This window comes from Elephas maximus, chromosome 2 (assembly GCF_024166365.1).
Source record: "Elephas maximus indicus isolate mEleMax1 chromosome 2, mEleMax1 primary haplotype, whole genome shotgun sequence".
In the NCBI taxonomy this organism is placed as follows: domain Eukaryota; kingdom Metazoa; phylum Chordata; class Mammalia; order Proboscidea; family Elephantidae; genus Elephas; species Elephas maximus.
In genome coordinates this window covers 129,580,113-129,599,342 of record NC_064820.1, presented here as the reverse complement: position 1 = coordinate 129,599,342, position 19,230 = coordinate 129,580,113, and the positions used below count along the sequence as shown (strand labels likewise).

The window sequence follows — 19,230 nt, the reverse complement described above, 5'->3', positions numbered from 1 at the left end:
GTATTGATAATTGAAAAAAAAAAAAAAAAATGGTACATGTATATTTCTAAAGATAGACTTAAAAAATTTTCTTGTCTTTTAGGATCCTCAGTCAGCCATACCCAAAGGAACACTTTTAGCCATTTTAATTACTACGATGGTTTACGTAGGAATTGCAGTATCTGTAGGTAAATAGCCTTACATTTCTTTACATCTTTTAGAAATTTCATGATATACATTACTATAAAAATTTATTTTTATGACGTTCAATTTCTAACTTTTAAATTCAGAAATATTATAATAAAAAGACAAATGGAGTAGCATATTATAACCCCAAAAGTTTTTTAAAAAACTAGTAATGACTTTTATAAGCATTATCTAAACCACCAAATGCATTCAAGAGTTTTTATTAATTACATTAAAAAATAATGTAAAAATCATACCTGTAAAATCTTAAATTTCACTGAGCTATATTTTTAAAAAGCTTAATTTATGTGTCCAAGCAAATGTATTTTACTCTCTAATCTTTAGAAATTTCTGAGTATTTTTGTTTATGGTGGTTATTTTATATCTTCGTATAATTTTATTGTACAAAAATTGTTCCAGGGCCATTTAGCATAATACTAAATTGAATTTAAAATCTTACTAAATTGACAGTGGTTTTAAAATCATTTTATTTATTACATTCATGGAATCACGGTATTTAAAACTTTAAATGAAGTGGTCAGTCTCTAAATCCTGTTTTATAGATGAGGAGATCAAAACTCGGAGACTTCATTCATTACCAGAGATAACTGGCAATTGCTTTAAAGAATTGTTTTGATGGTAAAAATGGTTTAGAAAAAAGATCATCTTTAAAAGCTATTCACTATAATAGTAGTAGTTTTTCAAATTAATTGAAACATTCTGGTCAGAAAACTTCGATGTAAAATTTGATGACTACTCATTATCAAATTTGGTGGTTCAGTGGTAGACTTCTTGCCTATCCTGCGAGAGACCCGAGTGCAATTCCCAGCCAGTGCACCTCATGACCTCATGCAGAGCCACTGCCCATCTGTCAGTGTGTGTGGCTATGTCGTTGAACAGCTTTCAGCAGAGCTTTCAGACTAAGACGCACTAGGAAAAAGGCCTGGCGATCTACTTCCTGAAAATCAGCCAATTTTTTAAAATTCTGTGAACCGTAGCAGTGTGGACAGTGTTTCGTCCATGGTGTGTGTAGTCTCCATGAGGCGGAGGCTGCCTCTGTGACAGCTAACAATAACATTTTACATATAATGTATATTCATTGACCGTAGACAAATTGCCTAGAGTATTACATTTTCATGAAACTAAAAACATGTATTCCTGAAATGTAAGCAGTTTTTAATGTCTAAACTCTTAAAGTCAATTTTTTTATTGTAAAAATATAGATAATACAACATTACCAATTCAGTATCTTGCACGTGTACAATTCAGTGATACCAGCTATGATAATCATGTTGTGTAACCATCACCAATACCCACTGCTACATTTTCCATCACTATAAACAGAAATAGTTTAATTTCTCAAACATACCACAAAAGTAAATCATAGTGTGATACCAATCAAGAGAGTCATAAACTCCAATTCATACACATCAAAATCTGAGGTTTCTGTTGTATTTCAGTAAGAAAATTTCCTTTTTGTTATACATTGTTTGCTGAGAAGTAATAACAGTACTGTTTTTACGAACTCTGTCACTGTTTGCTTAAATGTAATTTTGAAATTTGACTAAATGTAGAAACAGCATTATTCAGTATTATATTGAGCTAATTTTATCTTAAAAAGGAATTTGGATTTTATTTATCTTTTATAGTCCATACTTAAATCCCTGAAATTTATTTTGAAAAACAAATGAATTATATATATATAAGCTTAGCAAAATAATTTTGTGTTCACCTGAGTTCTTAACATGCTAGTATGCCTTATATATAAATAAGCTAAATAAAATTTAATTTAAAGAATGCTGTAATTGAGTGTTTCAATTTGGAAAATAATTTGTTAGAGCAGGCAAACATTTTCTGTTTTTAACCAGCCCTCGTGCTCATTCTGTCTGTCTATACTAGCCCTTCCCATTCTCCCTGATATTCCAGAGCCAAGCCAGTTAAGCCACTCAGTTAAGATCAGCGGTTGTGGAACTAGTTCAAAGCAGGGAACTCGTTTGTTCCAAACAATTGTAGGTGTAAAACATCAGAACACGAAATACACAAAACAATAACTGCTTTTAGAGCTGATGGGGGACGCAGCCCTGCTCTTCAACCATTCCTCCAGTGATTTCAGAGATACCTTCAGGGAAACGTGGTTTTGCAAACACTGCTCTGAAGGGTAGAGCAGAAATTTAAGAGTGAAGACTATGTGTAGGCAGTCTAGGTATACTTTGTTTTCTGTTTTATGCTCAGTTTTTGAAATGTGTATAATTTTTTACCTCATAAATGGTAAAGCAAGAGTGTTAAAGTGCTTCAGAAAAAAATTCATGAAGCCTAAGGAATATTAATTATTTGCATATTGTATGTTATTCTGAATATATACTTTGTTTTCTGTTTCTTGTTCAGTTTTTGAACTGTGTATAATTTTTTAGCTCATATACGGTGAAGCAATAGCATTAAAGTGCTTCAGAAAATAATATATGAAGTCAAAGGAATAGTAATTATTAGTATTTGCACATCATATGTTATTCCAAATAATAAAGTGTTGTTTCAAGGTAGCTTTTTAACTGTTTTATTATGGAAAATTTAAGTTTTACACAAAAGTGGAAAGCATAGTCAATATGAACCCAATATAACTATCACCCAGCTTCAAAAAAAGTTATAAAAATTATCGATACATGGTTAATTTTGTTTCATTTATACCCAGTCACTCTCCCCGATGGGTTGATTTTAAGCAAATCTCAAGTACCTTATATTTTCCTATTGTCAGAGAAAACTTACGTGAGACAGTGGTTTAAATAGAACTTTGTTCATTCATGTTCACATAGTTTTCCCTCACAGTGCTTTGACTTTTGGCCACACTTTAAGTGTGAGACATTTGAAACTCTTTCACCACAAGTGTTTTTGTAGTTGTTTAAAGAAATCTTGACCAAATAGGCCCAGAAAAAGTTTTTCTAATATACTGTTCTCCACAACTACATTTACAACTTTTTAAAGTGGATATGATTTACTTATTAAAGGTTCCATTTCACTGTTTAAAAATTGGGAGACCATAATGCTTTCCAAATTCTGTTCACAGTGAAGCTGTTAGCTGTAAATGCAGTGTATGCTATTATGAGCAAGTGTTTATGAGTACTGTAGCAGTACTATAGTTTCTTCATGGGTATATGTAATTCTGAAATGACTAAATATTAGCTATATTATTTGTTCTCATTGTCACTTGTGCTTCAGGTTCTTGCGTTGTTCGGGATGCCACTGGGAACATTAATGACACTATTGTGACAGAGTTAGCAAACTGTACTTCTGCGGCATGCAAATTAAACTTTGATTTTTCATCTTGTGAAACTGGTCCTTGTTCTTATGGCCTAATGAACAACTTCCAGGTGAGCATGGAATTTATATTATACAGGTATTCTATATTTATGTAGGGGTCAGACTGCTGTCAGATCTGACTGTTCAGAGTATAGCTACAGCCTAGAGGGAGGACCATTTTCACTGTACAGGGAGATAATTAGGCAAACAGAAAAATATGAAAGGATAAAATCTGAGGCCATTCCCAGCATAGCAGGGGCAGGGGTCTGGGGACCATGGTTTCAGGGGACATCTCAGTTAATTGGCATGATAAAATCTAGTAACAAAACATTCTGCATCCCACTTTGAAGAGTGGCATCTGGGGTCTTAAACGCTAGCAAGCGGCCATCTAAGATGCATCAATTGGTCTCAACCTACCTGGATCAAAGGAGAATGAAGAACACCAAGGACACAAGGTAATTACGAGCCCACGAGACAGAAAGGGCCATATGAACCAGCGACTACGTCATCTGAAGACCAGAAGAACTAGATGGTGCCCGGCTACAACCGATGACTGCCCTAACAGGGAACACAACAGAGAACCCCTGAGGGAGCAGAGAGCAGTGGGATGCAGACTGCAAATTCTTGTAAGACCAGACTTAATGGTCTAACTGAGACTGAAATGACCCCGGTGATCATGGCCGCCAGGCCTTCTGTCGGCCCAGGACAGGAACCGTTCCCGAAGCCAACTCTTCAGACGTGGATTGGACTGGACAATGGATTGGAGAGGGATCCTGGTGAGGAGTGAGCTTCTTGGATCAGGTGGACACTTGAGACTATGTTGGCATCTCCTGCCTGGAGGGGAGATGAGAAGGTAGAAGGGGTTAGAAGCTGGCGAAAAGGACATGAAAAGAGAGTAGAGGGAGAGAGCAGGGTGTCTTATTGAGGGGAGAGTAATTGGGAGTGTGTAGCAAGGTGTACGTGGGTTTTTGTGTGAGAGACTGACTTGATTTGTAAACTTTCACTTAAAGCACAATAAAAATTATTCAGAAAAAAAAAAAAAAATCTGAGGCCATTCAAGGACAAAGGACCCCTGAGGGTAACGCTTTTATAATATAGTATACTATGTTTGTCCTGAGCCTCAAAAGGACATAATGTTTTAGAAAGCAGGGAAGTGTTGGAAGCATCTCGCACATTTTTGTTTAGAAACTCACGTTGCCAGTGTGTCGATGAGCTGCCCTTGGTTTTGGTGTCCATCTCTGCTGCAGTCATCTAAAGCTGTCTGGGTATCCCATCTGACAGTCGTTTGAGAAGCAGGGGCTCTGTAGTACAGACAATTCATAGAACAAGAGATACAAAATGAAAAAAGGAATAGAATGGGGGAAGACAGTATATGTACCTAGTTGATTAGATTGTTTTGAAGATTTTAAAAGATAATTAATGCAAAATATTTAGCAAAGTGTGCTAGGCACGTAGTGCTCAAATGTTAGATGTTATTGCTGTTATGGTGGTTATTTTCAGATGAGTTGTCAAATCAATTTAAACAGCAGTTTTTTGTTTTTTTTTTTTTTTACGTATAGTTTATTTTCAGATGAGTTGTCAAATCAATTTAAATAGAGCAGTTTTTTTTTTTTTTTTTTTTACCTGTAGTATTGGATAAATGAGACATGGCCTCTTTGAAAAATTTTAGTTGCAGACCTCATGTGTTTAAGAGTAAGTAAAGTTAAAAAGGAAAAAAATGGCTTACTAATTGATATAAAACATTTTAAAGAGATTTGTTTTTATTTCATTGAAGTGTAAGGCTACAGAAGCAAGAAAGGCTATTTGTTTTGGGAGATTTGTTTTTAAAATATTTTGTCTTTACGGGAAATGGCAAAGGTTTACCCTGCAATTTGGGTTCTCATTCAATAATTTCTCCATAAATTGTTCAGTGACAGTGGGTACATCCTTCACAATGCTTGAACATTCTTATTATTTCATTCTGGTGGTTCTGTTTCCTTTGATCTAATTTTCTTGTCTGTTTATATTCTCATCTTTGTTGTAAAGTAATTGTTGACTGTAAGGTCTTATATAGGTGATTTTTTTAAAAGGAACACAATGCTTATGAGCGATAATCATTATTTTATGAAGCCATCGGTTATTTAACTACAAGGTGACCTCAAGGGTTAGTTTTGGTTCAAGGTTTGAAGAGTATTGCAAGGCAGTAGTCTCAGGGAGTCCTCTAGCCTCAACCAGTACAGTAATTCTGGTTTCTTTTTTTGTGTGTATTTAAGAATTAGAAGCTCTGTGCCATATTTTTCTCTCATTCTATCAGGGTTCACCTATTGTGGCTCTGATTAGAATGGTAGGTAGTGGTACCCAGGCATCATCTATTCTTGTGGTCTGAGGGTAGATGAGGCCATGACTCATGTAGGCTGTTCGTCCTGTAGACTAGTTTCTTCTTCGAGTCTTTGCTTTATTTCTTTCTCTTTTGCTTCGGGTAAGTAGAAACCAGTAGTGGTATGTTAGGTGGCTGTTTGCAAGCTTTTAAGACCCTAGATACTACTCAACAAACTAGGACGTAGAACCTAACCTTATGAACTATATTATGCCAGTTGACTGAGATGTTCCATTACAGAATGGCCCTAATCCTTCAGACCCAGAAAACCAGTCCCATGTGGTGTTTGGTTATGTCTGAGAAGTATCCGTAACTGTGCCCACTCTGTTTTGTTCGATGTATGAGTATATGTGCATGTAGTCACATGCATGCATATATATATATATATATATATATATGCATGTACCTATATATACACAGGAGCCCTGGTGGTCGTGGTTAAGCACTCAGCTGCTAACTGGAAGGTTGGTGGTTCAAACTCACCAGCTACTTTGCAGGAGAGATATGCCGTGTTCTGCTTCTGTAAAGATTTACAGCCTTGGAAACCATATGGGACGGTTCTACTCTGTCTTATAGGGTTGCTCTGAGTCAGAATCAACTTGACAGTGGTGAGTTTGATTTGGTTTTTATATATACACACATATATACTCACGCATACATACCTGTCTTAGTTATCTAGTGCTGCTGTAACAGAAATACCACAAATGGATGGCTTTAACAAACAGAAATTTATTCTCTCACTGCCTAGTAGGCTAAAAGTCCAAATTCAATCCATCTCCAGGGGAAGGCTTTCTTTCTCTGTCAGCTCTGGAGAAGTCCCTGTCATCAATCTTACCCTGGTCTAGGAGCTTCTCACCACAAGGACCCTGGGTCCAAGGACGTGCTCTTTTCCTGGAACTAGTTTTTTGGTGGTATGAAGTCTCCCTGTCTCTGCTTGCTTCTCTCTTATTATGTCTCAAAAGAGACTGACTTAAGATCCAGCCTAGTCTTGTAGATTGAGTCCTGCCTCATTAACATAACTGCTTCTAATCCTGCCTTATTAGCATCTCAGAGGTAGGATTTACAACACGTAGGAAAATCACATCAGATGACAAAATGGTGCACAGTCATAAAATACTGGGAATCATGGCCTAGCCAAGTTGACAGACATTTTTGGGGGACACAGTTCAATCCCTAATAATACCTATATGCATAAATGCCTGCATAATATATATATATGCCCACATATATATTTTTTGGTAGTTTTTGCTGTTGTGTCAAAATTATATATGCTGTAGCCGTTACCAACAAGCCCTTTTTTCTTGTATACATTTTAGTGACATCGTTTACCTTCATTAAGCTGTGTTTATGTCACCCTCATTCCATGTTACTGGAATTTTTTTTTTTAATTAAATTTTTTATTTTGGAATAATTGCAGATTCTCTTGCAGTTCTAAGAAATAATACAGGGAGAGCCCATGTACATTTTACCCAGTTGTCCCTAATGGTAACACTTTGCAAAATTATAGTGGAATATCATAACCAGGAAATTGGCCTTAGTATAGTCAAGACACAGAACATTTCATCTCTCATGTTGCCAATTTGTACCCACACTCACTTCCTTCCTGTCCCCACTCCTTCTTTATGCCTAGTGACTACTCATCTGTCATTGGTTGTTACATCATTGGAATCACGTAGTCTGTTATGTCATTGGAATCATGTAGTCTGTTACGTCATTGGAATCATGTAGTATGTAACCTTATGGAGTTGGCTTTTTTCACATGGAGTAATTCTCTGGAGAGTTCATCCAGGTTGTCGTGGGTGTCAATAGTTTATTCCTTTTCATTGGTGAGTAATATTCTATGGTACGACTGGATCACAGTTTAACCAACCACTTGGCTTATTTCCAGTTTTTGACTATTACAAATAAAGCTGCTATAAACATTCATATATAGATTTTTGTGTGAACATAGATCTTCATTTCTCTGGGGTAAATGCATAAGAATGCCATTGCTGGGTCATATGGCATGATTAGTTTTTTAATAAACTGCCAAACTGTTTCCCTGAGTGGCTGTACAGTTTAAATTCCCAACAGCAATGTATGAACAATCCAGTTTCATGAATCCTTGCCAGCACTTGGATGTTGTCTCTATTTTTTATTTTAGTCATTCTGATAAGTATGTAGTGATTTATATCATTGTGGTTTTAATTTACATTTTCCTAATGGCTAATGGTGGGTCAGTGGTTAAGAGTTTGGCTATAACCAAGAAGTTGACAGTTGGAAAGCACCAGCTGCTCCTTGAAAACCCTATGGGGCAGTTTTATTCTGTCCTATAGGGTTGGTATGAGTCAGAATTGACTTGATGGCAGTGTTTTGTTTTTTTTTTTTAAACGGCTAATGATGTCAAGCAACTTTTCATGTGCTTATTTGACTGTATATCATCTTCCATGAAATATCTTTTCATGTATTTTACCCATTTTCTGATTTTTTTTTTTTTTTTTACTGTTTTGAGGGTTCTTTATATATTCAATGTGCTAGTCCTTTGTCACATTACTTAAGTGGTTTGCAAATATTTCCTTCCGCTCTACATCTTGTTTGTTCATCCTCTCCATAGGGTCTTTCACAGAGCAAAAGTTTTTTTTTTATTGTTGTTGAGGTTCAATTTATCAATTTTTCCTTTCACGGGTTGTGTTTTTTTGTGTGTCAATTCATAGAGCTCTTTGCCTAGCCCTAGATCCTGAAGAATTTCTCCTTTGGTTTTTTCTAAAAAATTTATGTTTTATATTTAAGTTCGTAATTCATTTTGAGTTAAATTGTGTAGAAGATGTGAGATACAGATTGAGGTTCATTTATTTGCCTATGGCTCTCCAGTTGCTTCAACACCATTTACTGAAAACACTATCTTTACTCCATTGAAATACTTTATCACCCTTGTCAAAACTTAGTTGGTCCTATTTGTGTGGGTCTGTTTCTGGGTTCTCTATTCTGTTGCACTGATTTTGTGTCTCTCCCTTCACCAGTACCACACAGTTTTGATTACTGTAGTTTTACAATAAGTCTTGAAACCTGGTAAATTGATCCCTTCCACTTTTTCAAAATGACTAGCTGTTATAGTTCCTTTGTTATTCCCTGTAAATTTTAGAATAATCTTAACTATATCTACAAAAAGTCTTGCTGGGGTTTTGATTGCATTAACCCTTCATATCAGTTTGGAGAGAATCGACATGTTTACTATGTTCAGTCTTCCAATCCATGATCAGAGCATGTCTCTCCATTTGTTTAGATCTTCTTTTGTGAACATTGTATAGTTTTCAACATACAAGTCCTGTACATATTTTAGATTTTATACCTAATTAGTTCATTTTTATTTTGAGCAATTGTAAACAGTAATTTTTATTTTGGTGTCCACATGTTCTTGTTAATGTATAGAGATACAGTATAGTTTTTGTGTCTTTATCTTGTATCCTGTGACGTTGCTGAACTCAGTTATTATAGGAATTTTTTTGTAGATTCTTTAGGATTTTCTCTGTAGACAACCATGTCATACACAAATAGGGGGCAGTTTTATTTCTTCCTTTTCAATCTGTATGCCTGTGATTTCTTTTTTTTGCCCTATTGCACTGGATAGAACTTTCAAGTACTGTGTTGAGTGAGACTGGTAGGAGCAGATATCCTTGTCTTTTTCCCAGTCTTAGGTGTAATGCATTCAGTCTTTCACCATTAAGCATGTTAGCTGTGTTTTTCATAGATGTTCTTTATCAAGTTAAAGAATTTCTCTATTTCTATTTCTATGAGTTTTTATGGTGAGTGGATGTTGGATTTTGTCAAAATGGTTTCTCTGCATTGATTGAAACGATCATGATTTTTCTTATTTAGCCTGTTAGTATAATGCACTGCATTATTTGATTTTTGAACATTGATGTAGCTTTAAAACCAGTTGCTTTCAAGTCGATTCCGATTCATGGCAACCCCATGTATGTCAGAGACTTACGCTATTTTGTAAATAATATCCAGGTTTTTTTAGTGGACTTACTGGGAGGAATAGGGAAAATGTATCTTCTTGGAAGGGAAAGTCTCCCAATTGGTGAACGTTTTTAAATCAAGTAAATAGCTTTACAGTTCAAAGAATAATTTAAAATGTTAGATGAAAATAATGTTATAATAGATTGATACTTTAAACTTAAAACAGTTCTATAAATTATGAAGAAAATCTTTTATAATTCATATACTGTACGTGCCACATTGTTTTTTGAAGCATTAATGTAATAATAAATTTAAAACCCACACTAATTGAAATGAGTTCAGTTTTCTAATTAGTGATGTGTTCGTAATTTTCTTATTTATAAATGCTCTTTTTAAAAAGTATGATCACTATCAGCAGTGTTATCTAGTTCTGTATAAAAAATAAAAAAAATTCTGTATGGCCCATATAAAGTCATGCTGGTCTAAACTGCCATTTAACAACAGAATTTAATTCTGAATGGATGATTGAAAGTTAGTGAACATTTTAAAATAAGTTAAAGTAGATGTGAACTGTGTAAAGATTAGTATTCTCAAGTATTTGGAGGCTATCTGTTCTACTGTTTTTATTATCACCTCTGTGAGGTCCTGAGGAGGCCTGGTGGTTCAGTGGTTAAAGTTTGACTGTTAACCAAAAGGTCGGCAGTTCAGATTCACAGCCACTCCTTAGAGATCATCGGGACAGTTCTGTTCTGTCCTATAGGGTCACTATGAGTCGGAATCGACTCACGGCAGCGGGTTTGGTTTGGTCAGGTATAAGGTCCTGAAAGAAATCAGCATATTTTAATTTGTCAAATTCATGGATTTTTTAGAAACTTAGAAAAGATTATATAAGAGAGGAAGGAATTACTAAAATTAATTTGGGGGATTATTTTGAGAGTTGCTTGATAAATCCTAGGGTGCTAGGAAGAACTCAAGGGTGTAGATTGAGGAGATTAAAGCAGAATAGTCTGTGGTAGACTTATAGGAGAGATGGGTTCTGCTGATTCAATGAAAATAAAAATTTTGTTTTCCAAAGTTTTGCTTTCTTGTATGAAAACAATAAATAATTGAGAATTTACTGCATTTGAGAACTCAGTATCTATTTTATGTACAATACTGGGCAGCATTTTCTTCTGTTGTACATAGGGTTGCCTTGAGTTGGAAATGATTCGACAGAACCTAACAACAACATGTAAATATTAGAATAAGCTTTTTAACTAAAGATTTTATTAGCATTTTTTTGTTTTGTTTTTATTACGTAGTTTCAAGCAATTGACTGACTTTCAGTGATTATAATATTGAATCCAATTATGTAATAGAAGTTTGTTTTTTTCTAGTCACAAGACTAGGCAAAATTGTAGGAATGAAAGAAAGTATTCATGCCCAGCTAATGATTCAGGCCAATGCTGACATTGATATTGTATATGAAAGGCACAAACATTGGGCCCTGCCCAGTGACTGAAAAATGTCAATCAGGTCTTTGTGTTGTTGCCTTTAAATGCTAAAATGTCTTGTCTTAATAAGTCTAGAACGGCCTCATTCAAGCAAAGAGGAATTTAGTATAAGTAAAACTGCTTTCTAAGTAAATAAGTTTTTAAAATACATATTTTGGAAAGTGATGCAAAAATGGGAAAAAGCCTATAAAAATGTTATCACTTGTGATTTGGAGAATGAAGAATGGTGGAAGGAACATAACTGAGGAGTGTATAAGTTAGGAGTCTCCATCATGCAGTTTGACAAAGCAATACTTTATAATGTTCTTTTACATATAATTGATTTTTATACTTCAAGGAGAAAAGTGATTTGGGTTATCTGTTTCAAATTTCTAATTTTATATATACTCTTATGTTTCTTATAGTTGTATATTTTCATTTCCTTTGAACCTTTGACTCACTGTTGCCTAATAAAATGTGAGCTTCCTTGGACTGTCAGTCAAAGTCCTTCATCAGTCTTTTGTCCCATTGCCTTCTATGCAGACTGGACTCCAGTACATTCATACACACCTACCCTCTCTGTTCCTTTATTCAGTGTTTCACTTCCTTTGAAATGTACCTGCATTTTCTTTTTGCATGTCCAAACCTCCCTGCCTTCTAGAAGACCCAATTCCATGGAAATTTTCTTGAACCCCCAGATCATCTTACAGACACACATGCTCACATGGGTACACACACAAGAAATCTCACCATTTTTTTTGCTTACTTGCCACTTCTACCTTTTATTGGGCCTTTGTCGTTTTTTCCCTATAGACTAGACCATTTTTTAAATCTTTGTTTCCATTATATATTGCAGACAACACTGATACCACTGTTACATTCATTATCATTTCTGCTTCTCATTCTTTACTATTAAATGGTGGGAAGTGCTGAGGTTATTGAGTAAATGCTTAATTAGAGAACAGGAAACGTGACAGACCCTAGAAGCATAGGGTTTCCAGGTGCTAAGCATGGAACATTATTTGCCTCAGTTCAGAACTGATGTTAAGAAGGAAGAACAGTTTTTTCCCCAAGATGTGAAAGGTGAAAAGTAAAGCTCATATGTAATACTGATGGTGTCAGTTTTGTCTTATTTTCAGCAATGTTGTATTATCATATTCTCTGTTCCTTACTTTTTTCTTCATTTGTCTCCTTCTTTGCACTTTGTTTAACTTTGAGGTCAGTGTAGCAAGCATGCAGTTTTGCATGGTCTGATAAATATATATAGCAGAAATGAGGCCTGTTAATTTTTATCTTGCCTATCTTCTCTGTCCTTTGCAATCTCCTTCCCTAAAGATAGGGCTGGCAATTCTGGATAACCTAACATTAATACTTGTGAAAAATAATGATTGTGAAAAATATATGGCACATATATATAACTGCTAAATTGTTATTAAATACTTGAACAGAAAATTGTTTGAAATTTTTTCCTTTAAGATTTACAAAGAGTCATTGCTGATGTTTCTTAAAACACTTACAAATTTTATTCTTCATATTTAACGTGGAGCTTCTGAAAGGTCTCTGAGTCAATAAGAAAGAGACGTTTAAGTATAAAAACAAGGTGGTTAATATACACATGGAATCAGGCTAATGCATTATGGCCCAGGATTGTCCCATAGCTAATTTTATATCTGATTCAAGGTATTAAATTACAGTCAAGTGTAAAATAGTTATAAACAGCTCAACACCTGATTTCCTTGTCTCTTTGGTCTCAGTTGGCATGTTCTTAGTCAATAAAAATGAAAGGTAAATCTCCACTAATGAAACAGTCTAAGTGATGATTATCGTTCACTGCTGTGGAAATTTATAATGGATGGATCAAGCTGATAGTACCTCAATTTTGTATTTTGACAGATTTTAAACATATAGAAGGAACAGTGCAATAAGCAACTATGTATCTGCCATTCACATACATTTACTAGTTGTTTACATTTTGCCCCATTTGCTTTATCTTGGTATTTGTGTATATTCTTTCTCTCTTCAGTCATATGAGAACAAGTTATAGATATCACAACATGGCAGTCTCTTTCATTAGAATCATCAAGATATGACCATAGTGTTGAACACTTATTTGAATTGCTTATAAGACTGATTTTTCCTTTTTTTTTTTTTGTCTGTTTCTCCCTTAAGGTAATGAGCATGGTGTCAGGATTTGCACCATTAATCTCTGCAGGTATCTTTTCAGCTACTCTTTCTTCTGCATTAGCATCCCTTGTGAGCGCTCCCAAAATATTCCAGGTAACTTATATTCTTACAACAAGCTTTATTAAAGGGGGAGCTAAAGTAATATTTTTTCAACTTGAGATTGTTAACTATTTTCAAATTATTTTTTGATTGCTCATATCAACCTCGTATATGTATAGGATATGTGCACATGTGCATATATCAAAAGTGATATGTTTAATTTTGTATATATGAATGTGAAAATGTACATTTATAGAAACATTTGTGCACTAAACCACTGTTAAGGTGTATTCTTTGAGTTATCTTTTTAAAACTAGTGATGGATTTTTGCCATTTTGACATTGTTAGCATAAATTTGCAAGATACGTTAACTAAGGGTTTGGAGTACAATCCAAGATTATAGACTAGAAAAAGTATGTTGTCCCAGTTAACATAATACCAACCAAAATGTTTTATTTTACAAATATTTGGATGCCAAATAATGTGTGACAAATTGTATTAACTACTAAGGGAACAATGTTGAATAAGATAGACTTTATCTCATTTTAATGAGTATTAAACAAATGGCTGATTTTAAATATGAAATACTTTTAAATAGTAAATCAGAAAAATGAAGTGTTGATTCTTCATCCTCGTTCCTAATGCTGTAGTGGAACCCAGTGAGCACACATGGAGTTTTGCGTGGTTCCCTAAGTATGTATAGCAGAAATCAGGCCTGCTCATTTTTATCTTGCCCATCTTATCTATCATTTACAATCTCCTTTCCTAAAGATAGGTTTGAGCATAGTAAAGGTGTAAAATACATTTTTTAAAGCAGTACTTAGTGAAGTTTTAAGAAAAGTGGTTAAGTTTTGTAGTTAGGATTTTTATTTGCTTTAAGTCTGGAATTTGTATTTATTTCACATGTATGTTGTACTTAACAAACTTCAAGAAGCAGTGTTTGTAGGTGAAGCAATGTGAGATGGGGGAAAGAGGACCAGTAATTAGAAACTTGGATTCCATTCCTGATTGATGTATTGTAACCGTAAGCAAATTTGTATGTCTAATTTCAGTATATCTTATTCTAATCCTTCCATCTCTTCCTTAGGCTCTGTGTAAGGACAACATCTACCCAGCTTTCCAGATGTTTGCCAAAGGTTATGGGAAGAACAATGAACCGCTTCGTGGCTACATCTTAACATTCTTAATTGCACTTGGATTCATCCTAATTGGTTAGTCATATAAATAGTGTACAAATGTAGATTTTGATATATTTTTAGTATTAGCTCTAAACATTGAATTATTAAATTACAAACACAATATACAAACACAATATTACTTTGCCCAGAGAACGGTTAGTTTCTTTTTCATCAATGCATGTTTGTTAAAATTCTTACCGTCATTAAGTCCCCATTAGGGCTAGAGGGAACTCCTCCTAGGTTCTTAACCTCTAAAAGAAATGTGTTAATAGCATAAAGAAAGGGATCCTAGTGTTCTCCATATAGGTGCAGCCTCGCTGAACTTTTTTGGCTCTCTGATCTGAAGCTAATGGGCCTTTGACGTTGGCCATTTAATTTTAAAGAATTTCGTCTAACCCCTCAGAGTAAACCTCCTGCCCTCAAGTCAATTCTGAGTCACAGCGACTCTATAGGATAAAGAACGCCCCTGTATGGTTTCCAAGGAGTGGCTGGATTCAAACTGCTGACCTTTTGGTTAGCAGCCATAGCTCTTTAACCACTAGGCCACCAGGAGTAGTATACATTAAAAGTCTGATAGTACTAGCAGTTCTATATGCCTTATATGCCCAAAGAGGATCTACAAAAATGTTTATAGTACCATTAGTTTTAGTCGTGAAAAATGTGGAAACAACCTAAATACCTGTCCAAAGAAGAACGAAACTGAGGAATAGTATTCTGCAGTTAAAAATTGAATTTTCTTGGTTTCCATGTGTTGTTAATATGGATAAATTTCAAAATTAAATTGCAGAGTGACATAGTATGATATTATTCATATAACTTTTAATTAAAACACCCAAAACAATACCATATAATATTTATGGATTATAAATGTGTGTAGTAAATCTATGTGTTATGATTGAAAAGAATACACCAACTTCAGAATTGTGAGGTATAAAGGAGGTTTTAACTGTATTTACGGATGGATTTCTGAAAACTAAAGTATATGAAGCATATATGGCAAAATGTAAATATTCACTAAATCTGGATGGTGAATATAGGGATATTCATTATGCTATTATTTAAAGATTTGAAATATTTAATAATGTTAATAGATTTAAAAATTTCTAATGTGCCATTAAATTGACCTCATATTTCTTTTGCAGCTGAGCTGAATGTTATTGCTCCGATTATCTCTAACTTCTTCTTAGCATCGTATGCATTGATCAATTTTTCAGTATTCCATGCCTCTCTTGCAAAATCTCCAGGTGATTTTACATTTTTAAAAATGTTTCATAAATGTGATAATGTTTTTGATTTCGGAAAAAACCTTTAACAAATTTTAAAAGTTGCTATGGAATTATTAATGCTTAGTTTGTCTTTACAGTTCAAATTGTGTAAGTCTTCAAAGATCTCTTTATCGTGAAGTTTACTAATAATATTCTATTTCTTGTCTTCAGAGTACTTAAAAACCTGGTGCTATTGAGTTGATTTTGACTCATAACAAACCCTATATGACAGAGTAGGACTGCCCTGTAGGTTTTTCAAGGAGTGGCTGGTGGACTGGACCTGCCAACCATTTGGTTAGCAGCCTAGCTCTTAACCATTGCTCTTTAGTAGCTGATTCTGACCAACATTGTGAAAGAATGTTTTACTGTTAGTTTTCTGGTTTTTTTTTTTTGCTTCTTTTTTCTGTTCATTTAGCTGATTTTTGTTTAGTTGAATTCTGAAAACATTATTATGATATAGTTACAACATTTCCAGAAGGAGCCCTGTTGGTGCAGTGGTTAAGTACTCAGCTGGTAACTGAAAGGTCAGCAGTTTGAACTCACTGGCTGGTCCATGGGAGAAACAGATGACAGTCCACTTCCATAAAGATTTACAACCTTGGAAACCCTATGGGGTTTCTACTGTGTTCTATAGGGTTGCTTGATAAGTTGAATCAACTCGATGGCAATGGATTTGGTTTCATTTAACCTTTCCAGAGTGTTTTAATACAATGGGTTCTATGGAGTTCTACTATAAGGAGCCTTTATTAATTGAAAAAAGCATATATGGCTTTTTTAGTAAAATCTGACTACAGTTGGAAATCAGAAAAGATGAACAAAAGCACAGTGAAAGGATAGAACAGTAAAAATAAAGTTATGAGGACTTTGGGCACATAAACATTTTAGCTTCAGTTATTACTTTAAAAATACATCTTTATTTAAATGATTTAAAAAAAATTTGTGTCTGAAACTACATAAGAGGGGTTCATTTTTAGAAAATAAATTATGGTTGAAAGCATGGATGCTAGTTTTCTGTTAGGAAAATTTAAGAATATGATCTTTAAGATTTCTTAGAGGGGGCTTAATTCATAAATATTTCACCAAAAGATAAGGTATGTGTTTCTATAGTCAACTCTTAGTTTTTCTAGCAAGTGGATGGATTTTAAACTCTTCTCATGAACGTTTTGTGTTAAACTAAAAATAAAGGTACACTACTAAGGACTCAATTTGAAACCTTCTTTTGTAAACCTTCTCTAGTGTTTATTGTTCAGTAGGGTTGATTTACATGTTCTGGAATGAGTTTAATGAATACAGAATTAGTAAGATAGAGTAATGTGGGAGTAAATAGATATGCCTTCTTTATGGCCATCAGGAACCTTAAAATGTGGTTGTGAGGAATAATAGCCATTGATATTACTGGTAAACGGTAGCCTTATGCTTAATTCTTAAAGCCCTCTTAGTGTGGCAGCCACAAAAAGAGTTATGTTGTGCGTGCACATGTACCATTATATAAACAGATGAGTCATCTGAGTGATTTTTATTTAAGGAATTCGTTTTTTGTAATTGTTAGGATGGCGCCCTGCATTCAAATACTACAACATGTGGATATCGCTTCTTGGAGCAATTCTTTGCTGCATAGTGATGTTTGTCATTAACTGGTGGGCGGCATTGCTTACGTATGTTATAGTCCTTGGGCTGTACATTTATGTCACCTACAAAAAACCAGGTCAGTAGCTTTTTCTATTTAGTATTTCGAGCTAGAAAACTTCTACAATTTATTACTTTTAGTACTTAAACATTGTCTTTTGTATATATAGAAAGATACACTTATACTTCATATAAAATCTAAAATATTTTATTTCCAGATGCGTGTAGCTTTCATGAAATGAGTACTTTGAGATATTTTATTCCTATGTAATTTCGTTTTTACCCATACATTTAACTAATTTTATTTGTAGAAAAATAGTAAGTTCCTATAATATTCTGCTGCAATAACATATTTTGAAATTATTCTTTAAAGGGCTTAGATCTGTAGTAGTGTAGGTAATTAGCCTAACAAGCATATGTATTACCTACTGTGATCTTAGAACTGTAGTAAGAATCATGAAATTCACAGAACACTAGAAGCACCCTCCCACTGTGTAGCTGGGAATATGGGACAAGCATGTAAATAACTAAAGATTACCTAGTCATGTGATATATTGATAAGTGCTGGGTATCTCCAAGTAACAGGATGATACTAGGGAATATTAGGATTGATCCAGTAGTATAACCATTGTATGGTCTTACACAGAAGAAGGATCCAACAACAAAACCTTGAAAAGATTTGGCCTAATAGAATAGATTGAGAAGAGATTATAAGAGTGTTTGCAAACTAGTAGTTTTAAAACTGAGGCGACATTTTGTAATCCTGATATGAGAGGTGAGTTGTTGTGGATTAGAGTGGTGGCTCTAGAAGTGGAGTACACAGAGAAGTTACTCTTTTAACCGTTTTAGAAGAGTTATTTCTCTAATATGCTTATTAGTCTCCAAAGTAGTAAATGTCTGGAATCACTCTGTGTCCAAATAGTTGGTTTAGTAAGAAATAAAATCTGCCTGTTCACATATCCTAAACAGTTAACTACTACAGATAGTATAAATAGATTTGCTAATTATACTATGTCTCTTCCCTTTTAGACCTTTGGATATATTTATAAACAATAAAAAGCAATTTTTTTGTGTGTGAAGAACTCTTAGTGAATTGCACACATAGTATGTCAGCAGCTCTGTTTTTTCTAAACTATACTTTTTCCTTAAATGCAATTATAGTAAAATTAGCATAGAACTTAATATAATCCTATGGACTTTATAAGTACAATAGCTTAATTTAAAAAATGACTTTAAATATGAAAGCATTGTTTAACTCGGTGTATGTGTCCAGCTGGTTATTGATTGGTTTTTAATTTTGTTGTTAACATGAGTACTCTCTTCCCACAGATGTGAATTGGGGATCCTCTACACAAGCTCTGACTTACCTGAGTGCGTTGCAGCATTCAATTCGTCTTTCTGGAGTAGAAGACCATGTGAAAAACTTTAGGTACGTAGTAAGGTAACCTAGAGACTTTTTCCTACCCGGCAACCAGTTCTTGGCTTATTGTTTAGCAACATTTTCATATGCTGGCATTTCCTTAAAAAGCTTTCTAACAGCATAGAATGTCGTTTTTTGTTTTGGTCAGGCTTTGTCAATTTAATTATTCAAAAACAGCATTGATATTCCTTAATTGTCAAAAATTTTCAAAGAGAAAAATTACCTTAGACAAATATTAGGAAAGTTTTGGAAAATTCGCCTTTGAAAACTTCAAACTGGTGGGTAATAGTAA

At 34.2% G+C, this 19,230-nt stretch overlaps 1 protein-coding gene across 1 annotated transcript in view; it reads left to right on the top strand.

The window, feature by feature from the left end:
* SLC12A2 (solute carrier family 12 member 2) overlaps window positions 1–19,230 on the top strand; it is a 99,338-nt gene that overhangs the window by 44,097 nt on the left and 36,011 nt on the right. The window contains exons 9-15 of the mRNA XM_049873243.1: window positions 83–167; window positions 3,376–3,527; window positions 13,396–13,503; window positions 14,537–14,660; window positions 15,770–15,871; window positions 17,442–17,597; window positions 18,848–18,947. Of these exons, the coding sequence (XP_049729200.1) occupies window positions 83–167; window positions 3,376–3,527; window positions 13,396–13,503; window positions 14,537–14,660; window positions 15,770–15,871; window positions 17,442–17,597; window positions 18,848–18,947 (827 nt within the window). The remainder of the gene's footprint in view (window positions 1–82; window positions 168–3,375; window positions 3,528–13,395; window positions 13,504–14,536; window positions 14,661–15,769; window positions 15,872–17,441; window positions 17,598–18,847; window positions 18,948–19,230) is intronic.